Source organism: Cervus elaphus, chromosome 24, assembly GCF_910594005.1.
Source record: "Cervus elaphus chromosome 24, mCerEla1.1, whole genome shotgun sequence".
Taxonomy (NCBI): domain Eukaryota; kingdom Metazoa; phylum Chordata; class Mammalia; order Artiodactyla; family Cervidae; genus Cervus; species Cervus elaphus.
In genome coordinates, this window is record NC_057838.1 from 23,195,910 (window position 1) to 23,211,702 (window position 15,793).

The 15,793-nt window shown below is 46.3% G+C and overlaps 1 protein-coding gene across 7 annotated transcripts in view; it reads left to right on the forward strand.

Annotated features, from left to right (window-relative positions):
• Nucleotides 1–1,429, forward strand: part of TRANK1 (tetratricopeptide repeat and ankyrin repeat containing 1) — a 93,734-nt gene extending 92,305 nt beyond the window's left edge. For all 7 annotated transcript variants that reach the window (XM_043885768.1, XM_043885767.1, XM_043885771.1 and 4 more), the window contains one exon: nt 63–1,429. In XM_043885768.1, coding sequence (XP_043741703.1) covers nt 63–163 — 101 coding nt within the window. In that variant the 3' untranslated portion in view covers nt 164–1,429. The remainder of the gene's footprint in view (nt 1–62) is intronic.
• The last annotated feature ends 14,364 nt before the right edge of the window (nt 1,430–15,793 follow it).

Sequence of the window (15,793 nt, forward strand, 5' to 3'; positions counted from 1 at the left end):
TGAAAAAAAAAATCACCATTCTGCTTCTTTTTTTATTTTTATTTTTTTTGCTTTTTAAACAGGTGTCATTCAGGAAGATGTTTACGAAAATGAAGTGGAAGACTTTGGTGAGCTTCGTCCCAGAAGGCGTCCTCGGAAATGTGCAAAGCAGAAGAAGCACTAACATCCACATAGCTGCTGCTGCTTAAACCTTCAGAACGTTCCATCCTGACTTAGAATCCCAAGTGCTGGGGCAGAAGAGGAAAAGAATATACATTAACAGCGAAAGTGGGATGAGGGGTCTAACATCACCTTTGCTTTTCATCCTTATTATTTCTCTCTCTGTGGCGGCTTAGGGTCCACTGCTTCCTCAGAGAAGGGGCCTCTTAAGTGCTTTGCCAAGTTTGAGTCCAGCAGGACTGGTTCTCCCTAAAACAAGCTCAAATGACCAGAGTCATAGCTGCAGGAAACCTTGGGACCCACCCCCCGCCCCCCAAGGCTCCCAGGTTCTCTCGCTCATCATCACCACGACCCCAGTCAGTAGCAGGTACACCCCTCACCTCAGTGTTACCACTGCCCTGGCCTGAGAACCATGCCCTTAGCCTTTTCTCTCCGCAGAAACTTTTCTGCCTGCTTTGCCCCCATTTGTTGAGATCATTCTCAGCCACCTGTGCAAGTGGCTATTAGACTACCTCAGAATGTAGTCAAGAATTCCCCATCTCCTTGGGGAGCAGCCAGCCTCAGGACCAGCTCCCTGGAAGGAGAGGCTGGGGGATGTGGCTGTGGTGGGTTCCCGGCCTATCTCTCCAAGGTTGTCTCCACCCTCTCTTGGCTCTGTTGCAGGCCTTCCAAACAGTGTTTTGTGTGTAGCCCTGTCTGTCTTGTTTCCTTGGGTCTCTGTGGCAAGTCGCCCTAGCTGACCTTGACATTCCGATGAGTTTCCCCGCACTGAGCTCCCCGCCGGGGCAGATTCATAGGGATTTGGCTGTGAGTCACCGCCCCATGGCTTGCAGGTCTGGGAAGAGGAGGGGACCGTGGGCCTGTTTGCAGGAGGCCACTGCTGCCCACCGAGCCATCGGTCTGTCCCTTTCCAGAAACCCACCTGCCTCTCTCACCATCACTGCCCTCCCTGCCCCCAATCCTGAGCCCACCCTGGTGCCAAAGGTCAGGCTCGCGGGAGTCGGTCGCTGTTTCCGCATCACCACGAACCTGCCTTCTCCCCTCTCCCCGAGCCGCTGCCGCTTTGGCTGCTGTTTTCTCTTCATTGTCTTTCTGAAAGGACTCTTGTTTCCTTGAAATGTAAGGTTTTTAATTTTTATTAGGTTATGGTTCTAATTTTTATTCCAGGTGTTTTTATAAACTTCATTTGCCAGAAGAAAAAGGAGAAGAAAAAAAAAATCAAATCTTGCTGTACGATCACATTTTTATAAAGTTAAATCATTTCTCTTACATACATCTGTCCACTTGTTTATTTCTCATCTCTTTACTTAGAGACCCAAGGGGTGCATCTTAAAACTTGGTAAATCTTGGGGCAGGGGAGGGTTGGGTCAAGTTGGTGGCTACTGATTCAGACAGAAGCTTGCTGTGTTTTCTGAAACTGAGAAATCCAGGGCCCAAAGACCCACAGCTGGTTGCACCATCTCTTGCAGGCCTGCCTGTGTAAATTCTTTCCCTTTGGGTGTTTCCACACAGGCAGAGTTCTGAACAGGTAACAGGAACATTACCCTAGGAGACAGGAGAGCCAGCCTTGAATCCTGAATCCTGGTCCTGTCCCAAGGAGCCATTTAGTCTGGGACTAGTCAGACACGGTCCACACGCCCTGAGGGCTGGAATGCAGCACCACCCCCTAGAGACTAGGGATCTGGTACAGCAGGTTTGGGGCCCAGTATTTAATAACAACATAACCTTGTGTCAGGAGCTTCCCAGGTGGCGCCATGGTAAAGAATCCACCTGCCAATGCGGTTCAGTCCCTGGGTTGGGAAGATCCCCTGGAGGAGCAAATGGCAACCCACTCCAGTGTTCTTGCTTGGGAAATCCCATGGACAGAGGAGCCTGCTGGGCTACAGTCCCTGGGGTTGCAGAGTCGGACATGACTGAACATGCACGTTACATTGTGCCACATGGGCTGGTCATTTCTTGTCATGCATCTGCCTCCTTTGGGGTCTTTGCAGGACGGGACTCTGGCATTCATGGGTTCTCCAGGCCTGACGCCATCTTCATCTCGATGCCTAACCCCCCCCCCCACACACACACAGACACACACACACACACAACTTCATCTCAGTGCTTAACCTACACACACACACACACACACACACACCCCGACTATCTCCAGCTGACTCAGACACACACACACAGACACGCCCTGACTATCTCCAGCTGACTCAGACACACACACACACACACACACACACCCCAGCTATCTCCAGCTGACTCAGACACACACACACACACACACACACACACACCCTATCTCCAGGACACACGCACGCACACACACAGAGACACACACACACAGAGACACACACACCCTATCTCCAGCTGACTCAGACACACACACATGCACACATGCCCTGACTATCTCCAGGACACATGCACACACACACAGAGAGACACACACACACACCCTGACTATCTCCAGGACACACGCACACACACACACACACACACACACCCCCTATCTCCAGCTGACTCAGACACACACACACACCCTGACTATCTCCAGCTGACTCACACACACACACACACACACACACACACACACACACTCACCCTGACTATCTCCAGCTGACACACACACACACACACACACACACACACCCTATCTCCAGCTGACTCAAGACACACACACACACACCCTATCTCCAGCTGACTCACACACAGACACACACACAAGCACACACACCCCCTGACTATCTCCAGGTGACTCACACACACACACACACACACCCCCTGACTATCTCCAGCTCACTCACACACACACACACACCCTATTTCCAGCTGACTCACACACACACACACACACACACACACACACACACACCCTATCTCCAGCTGACTCACACACACACGCCCTATTTCCAGCTGACTCACACACACAAACACACACACACACACACACCCTATCTCCAGCTGACTCACACACACACACGCCTTATCTCCAGCTGACTCACACACACACACACACACACACACACACACGCCCTATCTCCAGCTCAGTCTCACACACACACACACACGCCCTATCTCCAGCTGACTCACACACACACACCCTATCTCCAGCTGACTCACACACACACACACACACACACACCCTATCTCCAGCTGATTCACACACACACACACACACACGCCCTATCTCCAGCTGACTCACACACACACACACACACACGCCCTGACTATCTCCAGCTGACTCAGACACACACACCCTGACTATCTCCAGGTCACACGCACACACACACACACAGACACACACAGAGAGACACAAACACACACATGCCCTGACTATCTCTAGCTGACTCACACACACACACACACATATGCCCTATCTCCAGCTGACTCAGACACACACACACACACACACACCCTATCTCCAGCTGACTCACACACACACACACACACACACACAATCCCTGACTATCTCCAGCTGACTCAGACACACACACACACACACACACACATGCCCTATCTCCAGCTGACTCAGACACACACAGACACACACACACACCCTAACTATCTCCAGCTGACTCCGACACACACACACACACACACACACACACAATCCCTGACTATCTCCAGCTGACTCAGAGTCTGAGATGCCTTCAGCATGTTCCCAGATTGTTACTATGTGATTGTCAGAAATCTGCACCCCTGGATGGTCCTTAAGTTCCTGACTCGAAGGACAGGTAACCACTCTCCCTTGCCCCTTAAGTCTCTTTCCTCGGCACTGAGACTGTCTTTACCTGATCGATCCTGTGCCTCTAAACATGCTTTAGAGATTGTGCCTGTAAAGTGCAAGGCAGGTGGGGGCCACCAGGAGCCATCCCCCCATCCAGCAGCCCCCACAACAGCACAGAGGTTTGGAGGTGAACTTGACAGACCCGCATACCTTACAATGGCAGAGACAGCAGGCCTGCCAATGACAACGCAGAGCTGAGCCACACTCCCACCTGCCACCCAGAAAAATGTGTCTCCTCACTCACTAAGAGGGAGGGAAAGCCATCAGCAAGGTACCAGGCGTTCCTTAGGTGGGCTGTTGTTGAGAAAGCTGCCTCCCAGTTCTGCAGGATCCTACCCTACTCAGAGCCTGTGTTCTCTGCTTAAGACACAGCATCTCACCCTCAGTGGGGATGTGATCTGAGTGTCTGATAGAACTCTTTGGGGGAATGGGCTGCACGGAAAGGAGAACTGTCACCACAGGATCTTGGAAGCGAGCCCTAAGTTTGAAATTTGGCTACTTACTCTAGCCGTGGGCATTCAGACACGTTATTTAAAATCCGAGCCCGTGCAGGCATTTATAACATGGAAATAATGACACAAGCTTGGAGCTTGGGTGTAACTGCATTATCTTCCCTCCTACCCTGCCTCCCTTCCCTCGAGGGACCAAGAAGGCAAAAAGATGCCAGGAATCTATTTCCAGGGCAGAGAGAGATGGTCACGAAGGATGACGAGCACCGGGGACAGAGCTGGGTCAGCTTTGTGTGGCCTGGATGGAGGTGGAGACATTTCTATGAGGGCTTTGTTCCCTGGGGCTCAAACTTTTTAGAGACTGAGGCTATTTTTAGCCCACGTTTTTGTGATTCTGCAGGACAGCTGTTTCAGGCAAGTATGTAGGCCACTCTGTGATATTTGGAGTCATCATTTTAAGGTTAGGGAGTGGGATGGGGGAAGACAACGAGAATAACTCCTGAGTTTCTAGATGCATCTTTGGGAGATTTACCCCTATCCTGCAGAATGCTGCAGCCTGCATTTTCTGTGTGGCTACTCTGGAGCTTCTGGAGGGATCAAGCTGATAAACATCCTTCTCTGTGGGGTAGGGGAGGCCTTGCCCCTTGGCATGGGAGATCTTAGTTCCCGGACCAGGATTGGAACCTGTGCCCCCTGCAGTGGAAGTGTGGAGCCCTAACCATTGGACCATCAGTGAAGTCTCCAGATGAACACTTGTTGCACTTCAAGTTGAGAGTGTTAGTCCTCTTACAATTTTTTTTGTGTGTGTGGCCATTCTGCTTGCCAAAACCAAATCACGATGGAGAAAGGGTTGGTGACATTCCTGCCAATGAGGCTGTGGGAGGTGGGCTTACCCACAGCTGCTAGAACAAAACCAGGACAGCCTTCCTGAAGGGCACGCTGACAGTATTAAATTTAAAAAAGGACTCACCTTTGGACTCAGCATTTCTACTTTTTGTTTCTTGTTAGCATTTTTAATTGTAAAATACACACAACACGCAATTCACCATCTTACTTTTCAGTCTAACGCTCTCCCAACTGAGCTATTTCAGCTACCCACCATCTTACTTTTCAGTGTTAAACACACTCACACTATTGTGCAACCATCAGCATCCCTCTCCAGAGCTTTCTTACCTTGCAAAACTGAAACTGTACCTGTCGCACAACTCCCCATTTCCCCTCCGCCCATCCCTTGGCACCCCCCATTCCACTCTGCATCCATGATTTTGACCACTCTAGGGACCTTGATTAAGTGGACTCCTGCAGCTTTTTTTTCCTTCTGTGACTGGCTTATTTCACTCAGCATAATGTTCTCAAGGTTCAGCCATGTAGCACACTGTAGAACTTCCTTCCCTTTTAAGGTAGAAGAATATTTCATTGTATGTATATTATCCACGTTTCTACTTTAAGGGCTTTCCATTAGAGAAACATTCCTAGAAGTACCCAAATAAATGTCCACTTCCAGAGTCTCCAGGAAAGTGCAGAGTTGGCGACAACTCAAATTTCAGATGGATACCACGAATATGGGTCAGGTTTTAGTAAGATGTAAATGCGTTGGCATGGAAATGCGGAGAAGATCATTGTTCCCTGAAGACTCATGCTGAAGAGGAGGCTCTACGGTTCAATCCACTTTAGCAAAAGCAAACAAAAATAAAATTTAATTCCAAATTGCTGCTGGTGGTGATCTTGACTACTCTGTAAGACTTGGGATTTTAAACATAGTTTGGCTATGTGGTCACAAAGAACAGTAAAGATATTTTTGGAGATGAAAACAGAGAGGAACAGGAGGGCACACATTTGTTGCTCAAAGAGGTGGTCAGAGAGGAGCATGCTCGGTCCACTCATGTGCTTACAAAGTGATATTAAGAGGTGATGATAGGGATCTCCCTGGCGTTCCACTGGTTAAGACTTCACCTTCCAATGCAGGGGGTGTGGGTTCCATCCCTGGTGGACGAGCTGAGATCCCATATGTCTTGAGGCCAAAAAACCAAAACATAAAACAGAAGCAACACTGTAAGAAATTCAATAAAGACTTTTAAAAAATGGTTCATGTCAAAAAATGTTTAAAAAAGGGGCTATGATAATCCAGTAGGAAAGGATCCTCTTGGAGACACCCCTTGAGGTCCCATAGGTCTAGCTCTGTCCTGCGCTGTTCATCCAACTGACCCCCATCCACAGCCAGTGGTAATAAGAGGGCACCTCAGCTTCTAAGGTCATCCATCAGTCACACCTTGAACTTTCTCACTGACCCTGCTATGGCTTCTTAGTAATCTTGGTGCAGGTATACTCCCCGGGAGTAGCCTTGCCCTTGAGTCTCCCAACCGATGACATCTTCCTGCTACCGTCCCTGGCTTCTTTCCTGAGCTTCGAAGACACACTCATCTGGCTATGAAGCTTGAAAAGTGAAAGTGAAAGTCGCTCACTCGTGTCCGACTCTTTGCAACCCCAGGGACGATACAGTTCATGGAATTTTCCAGGCCAGAATACTGGAGTGGATAGCCTTTCCCTTCTCCAGGGGATCTTCCCAACCGAGGAATCGAACCCAGGTCTCCCACATTGCAGTGGATTCTTTACTAACTGAGCCACAACGGAAGCCCCAGTGGAGCTTGAGGGAATGCAAACACCCACTATAACAGCTGTTATGCAGTGAGTACTTCCCTGCTGGCTCATACGGGCAAGTGAGTACCCATAGCGATCCCATGAGGCAGGTGTCAGGGTCACACCCATTATACAGACGAGAACTGAGGCTCTGAGAGCTCCACCCAGCCCCGCCCCTCAGGACCCACCTCTTCAGCGCTCGCCTGTGGGGATCACAGCTAAGTTTGCTTCAACCGTACAAAGAAAGGTAGGGTGGTAGTTCTCTTGGGATAAAAACACGTTTCTTCCATTTTCTATTCCACCAATTTCCTCCCCCTTTCAGTTTTCCTTCACATAGATGTCAGCATGTTTCCAGTTTCCTGGAATCCTTTGACTATTTTGACTGCTCGCTTTGCAGGTGGTTATTTGGCAGTGGGGAGTTGGGGAGCACCTGTTTGTTTGTTTTTTAATCACTGCTCACAAAGTCCCTTTTCCTGGCTGATAGCTTCAGGGCTTCTTTCCCACCACGTTTCTGGTCGCGTTGGCCCAGGAGCGGAACCCCCCGGGGACAATACAGGATCAGTCACAACCAAGGGAGGGAAAGAGCCTCTCACCTGGAATGTTCCTGACTTCACAGAGGAGGAATCAGAACAGACCAGGTTGGTGAGTTTTTCTCTTTTACTCAAAGCTTCTGGGTCAGAGTAAGGGGGAAGCATTTTATCTCCACCCCTCTCCCCGAGGAGGCTGTGAGATGGCTGAACAGCTGGACCAAAGTGAGAAGATGCCGTCTGTCTTCCTGGAGATTGTTCCAGATGCCAAACATCAGAGTCCTCCAAATCAACCGAGAGATGGCTGACCTTGATCGTTAATTCTCTCAGCTCATCAAAAGTCAGGTTAGAGTTTTCAAGGAGATCTGGGTTTGTAATAGAAACACTTTCCGGAAGAACTCTAATCTTCTTCCTATCAAGGATTTTCAAATAAATTTTTTAGAGAAGCGGAAATCCTGTTTAGAACAAAAGTAGACTCTGGAGATGTTAGTCTGTCAGGCTGACTGTTGGAGGAGGAAGCATGGCCTATCCCTAGGCCCAGCTGTGAGTAGGCAAGATACACGTGTGTGTATGCATGTGTGTGTGTGTGTGTGTGTGTACAGGAGTCAGGACATGGAAGAAGGTGCATGTGGCTGAATCTCTCATTCCTTCTGTTCCTTCATTGCGTTTAACTCAAAGGAAAAAGAAATGCACAGGCTGCTTGGGGGTGTCCAGGTGGAAGGAAGTCACCGCAGTTTAGTTCAAGTGAACTGCAATCCGCAAATATATCTGAGAAGGAGTCTTTGCCAAGGGACAAACACTGTTTTGTCTACCCTTTTTATAGGAGATATTTTAAAAAGTTAAGTGAGAACCTGCAATCTGAAGGGTCTATACCTCCTTTTTTTCCACCCTGCAGTGATGGGAGTAGGTGAGTGGGGCGGGGTCTTCAGGGAGGGGCAGAGGGAATTCTGCGCAGCGGGGAGGGGACAGTATGTCTGGCTTAAGCAGAGGAGAACTAGAGGCCTTGGTGACTAGGGCTGCCACCCCACCAATGATAACCAGGTATATTAGTCTGCTTGGGGATGCTTACACAACAGAAGTATATTTTCTTGGTTCTGGTGGCTCCATGGCTGAGATGAAGCCATTGGCAGTTTGGTCTTTCCTGAGGCCTTGCTCCTTGACTTGCAGATGGCTGTCTTCTCCCAGTGTCTACACACGACCTTCCCTCTGTGAAACTCTGTGTCCAAATTTCCACTTCCTATAAGGAAACTGATTCTATTGGATTAGGGTCCAACCTAATGACCTCATTTAACCTGATCACCACTTTAAAGACCCTATCTCCAAAGAGTCACATTTTGAGGTACTAGGAATTAGGATTTTAACCTATGAATTTAGGGGTGGGGTGATACAACTTCCCACAGAAAGGTAATGCTAAAGAATGCTCCAACTACCGCACAATTGCACTCATCTCACACGCTAGTAAAGTAATGCTCAAAATTATCCAAGCCAGGCTTCAGCAATATGTGAACCGTCAACTTCCAGATGTTCAAGCTGGTTTTAGAAAAGGCAGAGGAACCAGAAATCAAATTGCCAACATCCGCTGGATCATTGAAAAAGCAAGAGAGTTCCAGAAAAACATCTACTTCTGCTTTATTGACTATGCCAAAGCCTTTGACTGTATGGATCACAATAAACTGTGGAAAATTCTGAAAGAGATGGGCATACCAGACCACCTGACCTGCCTCTTGAGAAACCTGTATACAGGTCAGGAAGCAACAGTTAGAACTGGACATGGAACAACAGACTGTTTCCAAATAGGAAAAGGAGTATGTCAAGGCTGTATATTGTCACCCTGCTTATTTAATTTATATGCAGAGTACATCATGAGAAATGCTGGGCTGGTAGAAGCACAAGCTGGAATCAAGGTTGCCAGGAGAAATATCAATAACCTCAGATATGCAGATGACACCACCCATATGGCACAAAGTGAAGAAGAACTAAAGAGCCTCTTGATGAAAGTGAAGCAGGAGAGTGAAAAAGTTGGCTTAAAGCTCGACATTCAGAAAACTAATATCATGGCATCTGGTCCCATCACTTCATGGCAAATAGATGGGGAAACAGTGGAAACAGTGACTGACTTTATTTTTCTGGGCTCCAAAATCACTGCGGATGGTGATTGCAGCCATGGAATTAAAAGACGTTTGCTTTTAATGGAAAGTTATGACCAACCTAGACAGCATATTCAAAAGCAGAGACATTACTTTGCCAACAAAGGTCTGTCTAGTAAAGGTTATGGTTTTTCCAGTGGTCATGTATGGATGTGAGAGTTGGACTATAAAGAAAGCTGAGCACTGAAGAATTGATGCTTTTGAACTGTGGTGTTGGAGAACACTCTTGAGAGTCCCTTAGACTGCAAGGAGATCCAACCAGTCCATCCTAAAGGAGATTAGTCCTGGGTGTTCATTGGAAGGACTGATGCTGAAGCTGAAACTCCAATACTTGGGCCACCTGATGCGGAGAGCTGACTCATTTGAAAAGACCTTGATGCTGGGAAAGATTGGGGGCAGGAGGAGAAGGGGATGACAGAGGATGAGATGGTTGGATGGCATCAACGACACAATGGACACAGGTTTGGGTGGACTCTGGGAGTTGGTGATGGACAGGGGGGCCTGGTGTGCTGCGGTTCATGGGGTCACAAAGAGTCGGACATGACTGAGCGACTGAACTGAACTGAACTGATACAAGGTAGCCCACAGGACTGGATTAAGGCATCAGTTTTTGTGAGCAACTCTTGAAGAAGAGGTAACCCAGGTGGCGCTAGTGGTAAAGAATCCACCTGCCAGTTCAACAAACATGGGTTTGATTCCTGGGCTGGGAATATCCCCTGGAGGAGGAAATGGCAATCCACTCCAGTATTCTTGCCTGGAAAATCCCATAGATGGAGGAGCCAGGTGGGCTACAGTCAAAAGGGTTGCAAAGAGTCAGACTCAGCTGAGCACACAGCACAAAGACATCAATATCTTAAGGAAGAAGAAGTTTGGTTGGACCATTAACCTCAGTTGTCAAGTCACAGAGAGCAGAGCCTGGGATGAAAATTTTGACTGAGCAAAGGGGACCAAAGTCTTTAGTCATCTGGTCGACTAGGATGTTGCTGGTGCTAGAGGAGCTTGGACAACTGGCTGGTGGGGGCAGGGGGTGGATAATAAATGCTGTCCTTTGAGCTCTGCCTTCTGCCACTCTTTCGTCTTTTCTGATGTTTCTCGCAGAACATCTCCTTCACGCCTGCAGCCTCAGTTTCCCTGGTATGCTCATCATTTCTCCATCACATCCTCCTGTCTCGACACCTCTTCCAAAGACCTGCTGAGCCCTTCTTAAAGTTCAAGGTGTAGGAGGTGCCATCTTTCTGAGAGTCAAGTCTTCTGTCCCCGATTATATGTCATTTGCTTTCGTTTTTCAGAGATAGCATTCTTTCAACCATATCTTGACTTTCTCATTACCAGTAATTTCCATTTGTACTTTTCAATGTCTGTTTTCCCAAAGATGAAGATAAATAGTGTCTGTTCCTGCAAGGCCTTTGATTGATGTTAACCTTGTTTTGCACCAAAGATCTCTAGCAGTCTGAGGCACCAAGATCTGCAGACACAAAGGCATCCAATGAGTCCCACCCATTCCTTGAAACAAAAGTCATCCTGCTGCCAAATGCTGTGGAATTATATAATTATCAGTTTTGCTTTGTTAGATAATTGTGCTTTTTAAATGCTTTCCTGAAAATAGCTTTACCAAAATCTACATTTTCTACCTTCTCTGAAACTTAGGGATGATTGGAGGGTTTTGTTTTGTTTTTTCCTTTCTGATTTTATTGTTGCTAAAATGCTTCACAAACGACATTATTAAAAATGAACCAGAACAAAGTTAAGGACATATTTTTTTCATCCTTATTCTAGTCTCTGACACAGAAGAGGCTCTTTCAATTCCCTGGGTCTCCTGTTCTCCACCCACTCACAGTGTAAGTGGGATGGTCTAAAGATTCATGGAACACTTGCAAAATTCTTGAGATTTCAAACTGAGAAGGTTCTGTGCAAGTGTGAAAAACAAAGACCAGAACTCCACACAGAACAATGGCTCTTCAGTCTCGGCCATGACTGCCCTGCCCTGCTTTCATACTGCAAAAATGGCTATGCTTCAGTCGCTTTTTGTTTGTTTTTAATATGCTTATTTGATAATTTATCCTGTTTTTAAATTTAAACAACCCATGGGAATTTAGATCACACCATTTACCAACTTCAGTTCAAAAAAATCATCACAACTTTCAAATGTTGCAAAGCATGACATTAAAAACTCAAGATTAATAACAATAGTTTCAGATCACCTAGGAGAAGAGTGTTTTTCTCTACCACCAGGGTATCTAACTGTCAGCTTCAATAGTAGGCCATCATAACTCCCTCGTTGTTTTCTTCTCTAACTCTTTGCTTCTACTAAATCATAATTTTAGAAACAGAGGACACCAGTAGGTATCTGATAGCTTCATTAGTTGGTTTGGATATTGGGGCAATTTCTTACTGAAGGCTGTACTTTGAGGCTGCCTGGTCAACAGTTTCACTGCCCAGGGAGCCCAGGAGGGTGAATGTTTGAACCTGGAGTGGAACACTGCCTACAGCCCTGTCCTGCCCTTGACCGACTTGGCCTCCGAGACAATTTCTTCATGGTCTGGTGCAGTGTTTGACTGTGACTTGTCAGCCTGATTGATAATATGATAATGACTTCTTTCTCTGACGAACGAAGAAAATAAAAGTTGAGAAAAATATTCCTACTTGGTGATTAGAGTCTTTTATACCAGAGTTCAACCTCCTTGTGAAATTCTGATATCTTTTTTTTTCTTTTTTTGGCCACACCATGTGACATGTGGGATCTTAGTTCCCCAACCAAGGATAGAATCTGTGCTCCCTGCAGCCGAAGTGCAGAGTGCTAACCACCTAGACCTCCAGGGAATTCCTCTTATTTTGGATATTTATGATTTTGATACATTAGCTTTGAGGCTAGAAGCTCAACCATCTCTAAAATACTGAAAATGTCACTGCCACTTGCCACTTGGAATCATGTGCTAAGTTGCTTTAGTTGTGTCCTACTCTGTGGGACTCTATGGACTGTAGACCACCAGGCTCCTCTGTCCATGGGATTCTCTAGGCAAGAATACTGGAGTGGGTTGCCATGCCCTTCTCCAGGGGATCTTCCTGACCCAGGAATCGAATCCAAGTCTCTTATGTCTCCTACATTGACAGTCAGTTTCTTTACCACTAACACCACTTGAGAAGCCCACTTGGAATGATAGAAGAGGTCTTTCTTTCATATCAGTTACAAGAAAAAAAATTTTTTATAACCTCATCCTCCTCTCCATAATTTAGTGGAAGCATGCACACTTCTTGACTGTGATCTTACTTGAATGTGATTCATACAAACCATGCTAAACAGATTCCTGCCCATTTCTTCTAGCTGCATGCCGAGAGAATGGAGGCTAAGTCACCGTGAATTGACCATGTTTGTCATTTTCACTGGCTCCCTCCACCGGATACAACCAGAGGGCACGCTGAGGGTCACTGCCTGTCTTCTGCCAGTAAAGTTGTGTATGGATTGGCCTGCAGGAACAGGCCCTGAACTGTACAGATATACTCTTTTTTGCTTCATGTGTGGCTGATGTTCCATCAACCCTGGTTCAACACTTGTTTTCCAGTTTACAACACAGCTGCCCAAACAATCTCTCATCCTGCTACATGAAAGTCATTGAGAGCTTCTCCCTCGGGAATGTGCCATGCTTGGGTCAAGAGTGAGATTGTATTTTGCAGTGTTTGTCCCAGTATAAGTTGAAGAAACTTTTATTATGTGCACACACACACCATATAGACTACTCTTTCCTCTTGTATGTCCCACTGATTTTACAAGACTTCCTATACTGTCATTAGGTAACGGCTTTTGGCTATACCCCTCTCTGCTTTGCCTCTAGGCATAATCTTGTCCTGACTACTGTGATTGATATTACAAGATATTTACTTCTGTTTTTGCTGTCAGTTCAGTTAGTTTAGTCGCTGAGTCATGTCTGATTCTTTGCAACTCCATGGACTGCAGCACACCAGGCTTCCCTGTCCATCACCAACTCCTGAAGCTTGCTCAAACTCATGTCCATTGAGTTGGTGATGCCATCCAACCATCTCATCCTCTGCCATCCCCTTCTCTTCCTGCCTTTAATCTTTCCCAGCATCAGGGTCTCTTCAAATGAGTCAGTTCTTCCCATCAGGTGGTCAAAGTATTGGAGTTTCAGCTTTAGCATCAGTCCTTCCAATGGATATTCAGGACTGATTTCCTTTAGGATGGACTGGTTGGATCTCCTTGCAGTCCAAGGAACTCTCAAGAGTCTTCTCCAACACCACAGTTCAAAAGCATCAATTCTTTGGCACTCGGCTTTCTTTATGATCCAACTCTCACATCCATACATGACTATTGGAAAAACGGACCTTTGTTGGCAAAGTAATGTCTCCGTTTTTTAATATGCTGTCTAGGTTGGTCATAGCTTTTTCCAAGGAGCAGGCGTCTTTTAATTTCATGGTGCAGTCACCATCTGAAGTGATTTTGGAGCCCCCAAAAATAAAGTCTTTCACTGTTTCCATTGTTTTCCCATCTATTTGCCATGAAGTGATGGGTCCAGATGCCATGATCTTAGTTTTCTGAATGTTGAGTTTTAAGCCAACTTTTTCACTCTCCTCTTTCACGTTCAATAAGAGGCTCTTTAGTTCTTCTTCGCTTTCTGCCTTAAGTGTGGTATCATCTGCATATCTGACGTTATTGATATTTCTCCCAGCAATCTTGATTCCAGCTTGTGCTGCATTCAGCCTGGCATTTCACATGATGTACTCTGCATATAAGTTAAATAAACAGGGTGATGATATATAGCCTTGATGTATTCCTTTCCCGATTTGGAACCAATCTGTTGTTCCATGTCCAATTCTAACTTTTGCTTCTTGACCTACATACAGATTTCTCAAGAGGCAGGTCATGTGGTCTGGTATTCCCATCTCTTCCTTGATGTCTTCCTTTCCCGATTTGGAACCAATCTGTTGTTCCATGTCCAGTTCTAACTTTTGCTTCTTGACCTGCATACAGATTTCTCAAGAGGCAGGTCATGTGGTCTGGTATTCCCATCTCTTTAAGAAATTTTCACAGTTTGTTGTGGTTCACACAGTCAAAGGCTTTGGCATAGTCAATAAAACAGAAGTAGATGTTTTTCTGGAACTCTCTTGCTTTCTTGATGATCGAATGGATATTGGCAATTTGATCTCTGGTACTTCTGCCTTTTCTAAATCCAGCTTGAATATCCGGAAGTTCTCAGTTCACATACTATTGAAGCCTGGCTTGGAGAATTTTGAGCATTACTTTTCTAGCGTGTTAGATGATTGTGCGGTAGTTTGAGCATTCTTTGGCATTGCCTTTCTTTGGGATTGGAATGAAAACTGACCTTTTCCAGTTCTGTGGCCACTGCTGAGTTTTCCAAATTTGCTGGCGTATTGAATGCAGCACTTTCACAGCATCATCTTTTAGGATTTGAGATAGCTCAACTGGAATTCCATCACCTCCACTAGCTCTGTTCATAGTAACGCTTCCTAAGGCCCTTTTGACTTCACATTCCACAATGTCTTACTCTAGGTGAGTGATCACACCATCGTGGTTATCTGGGTCATGAAGATCTTTTTTGTACAGTTCTGTGTATTCTTGCCACCTCTTCTTAACATCTTCTGCTCCTGTTAGGTCCATATCACTTCTGTCCTTGGTGTAAGGAGTTCAAAATTGAGTCACGCACTAGTGTAAAGGGAAGTTAAAGTGTTAGTTGCTCCAGTCATGTCTGACTCTTTGTGACCCCATGGGCTACGGCCCGCCAGGCTCCTCTGTCCAAAGGATTTCCTAGGCAAGAATACTGGAGTGGGTTGCCATTTCCTCCTCCAGGGGATCTTCCCAATGTGGAGATTGAACCCGAGTCTCCTACACTGAAGGCAGATTCTTTACAGTCGGAGCCACTAGGGAAGCCCTAGAGCCTTAGTCCTTTTCTTCAACCATTAATTAATAATTCGTCATTTTCACACTGGAACATATGACTTATTCTGGGGCAAGTGGGAGAATTTGGCTTACCCGTAACTGTGGTTCTGTCACTGTGCTTAGTTTGAGAATCATAAAGGTATAGATGACTGCCATTTGTTTGAAAGTTTCAAGACAGACAATTC